We start from the raw sequence: 1650 nt of genomic DNA on the forward strand, positions 1-1650 counted from the left end.
ACGGGGGGGTGCAGGGGAGGGGGGGGCACCCCCATCCATCCCCGGTGCCCCCCATGGCGTCATCCCCCTCAGTGATGAGCAGCGGCTGCAGGGCAGCACCGTGGGTCCGGTAGAGGGGCACCCGCCGGGCACCCATGGGTGCCAGCACCCGGCTCTGGAAGAGGGGGTTGGTGTGGAAGTGGGGCTCCTCCTCCTCCAGATCCTCCTCTTCCTCGGCCTCTTCCTCCCGGGAGGAGCAGCCATCATCATCTTCATCATCATCCTCCTCTTCCTCCTCGCAGCATTCGGGGTCCTGGTGCTTGGGTGAGGTGGTCCCACCCATGGGCATGAACTTGGGCGAGATGGTCCCACCCATGGGCATGAACTTGGGTGAGGTGGTCCCATCCGTGGGCATGAACTTGGGCGAGATGCTCCCATCCGTGGGCATGGCCTTGGGCAAGATGCTCCAGTCCACCGGCATGTGGTCCTGCGAGATGGTCCCACCCGTAGACAAGAACTTCGGTGAGATGGTCCCATCCGTGGGCATGCGGTCCTGCAAGATGGTCCCATCCATGGGCATGGCCTTGGGCAAGATGGTCCCATCTATCGGCTCGTGCTCCTGCAAGATGGTCCCATCCACAGGCACGGACATGGGGGAGATGCTCACATCTGTAGGCACGCGGCCATGGTGCTCATTTGAGATGCTACCAGCCATGGACGCGTGCGAGATGCTCTCATATGCAAATCCCCAGCCTTGGGGCTCCTTCACGGCCACGGACTTGGGTGAGATGGTCCTGTCTGTTGGCACATGCTCATGCAAGACACTCCCATCTGTAGACAAGTGGAAGATGCTCTCGTATGTGGGTCGATGGCCTTGTGGCTCATGGAGGATGCTCTCATCCATGGGCATGGACGCAGGTGAGATGCTCCTGCCTGTGGACACGTGGAAGATGTTCTCGTATGTGGATTGATGGCCTTGCAGCTCATGGAAGATGCTCTCATCTGCGGGCATGGACTTGGCTGAGATGGTCGCACCCGTGGGCACGTGCTCTTGTGAGATGCTCCCTTCTGTAGGTGTGTGGCCGTGGTGCTCCTGTGAGATGCTCCCACCCATGGATACATGGAAGACGTTCTCGTATGTGGATCCACGGCCTTGGTGCTCATGTGAGATGCTCCCACCCATGGGCATGAACTTGGGTGAGGTGGTCCCATCCGTGGGCATGAACTTGGGCGAGATGCTCCCATCTGTGGGCATGAACTTGGGCGAGATGCTCCCATCTGTGGGCATGAACTTGGATGAGGTGGTCCCATCCATGGGCATGAACTTGGGCGAGATGCTCCCATCTGTGGGCATGAACTTGGGTGAGGTGGTCCCATCCATGGGCATGAACTTGGGCGAGATGCTCCCATCCATGGGCATGAACTTAGGTGAGGTGCTCCCATCCACGGGCACGAACTTGGGTGAGATGCTCCCATCCTCTGTAGACCCAGGACCACGCTGCTGGTGTGAGATGCTCCACACCGTGGCCGCGCTCCTGGCCGTGGCCCCATGGCCATGGTGCCAGCCGTCCTGGGGTGCTGGGTCGTGGTGGCCGCCATCCGGCTGCCCCTCGATGGCTCCCTGCAGCTCCCAGACGCACAGTTGGGCTTGCACCAGGCTGGCCCAGAAGA

The 1650-nt window shown here is 61.1% G+C and overlaps 1 protein-coding gene across 1 annotated transcript in view; it reads right to left on the reverse strand.

Annotated features, from left to right (window-relative positions):
- LOC118451960 overlaps window positions 1-1644 on the reverse strand; it is a 2721-nt gene extending 1077 nt beyond the window's left edge. Inside the window, exons 1-2 of the mRNA XM_035891128.1 lie at window positions 1159-1644; window positions 3-912 (exon numbers count right to left, since the gene is read on the reverse strand). Of these exons, the coding sequence (XP_035747021.1) occupies window positions 3-912; window positions 1159-1399 (1151 nt within the window). The 5' untranslated portion in view covers window positions 1400-1644. The remainder of the gene's footprint in view (window positions 1-2; window positions 913-1158) is intronic.
- Window positions 1645-1650: the final 6 nt, after the last annotated feature.

Source organism: Egretta garzetta, unplaced genomic scaffold (assembly GCF_000687185.1).
Source record: "Egretta garzetta isolate BGI_Z169 unplaced genomic scaffold, ASM68718v1 scaffold643, whole genome shotgun sequence".
NCBI classification, from domain to species: Eukaryota; Metazoa; Chordata; class Aves; order Pelecaniformes; family Ardeidae; genus Egretta; species Egretta garzetta.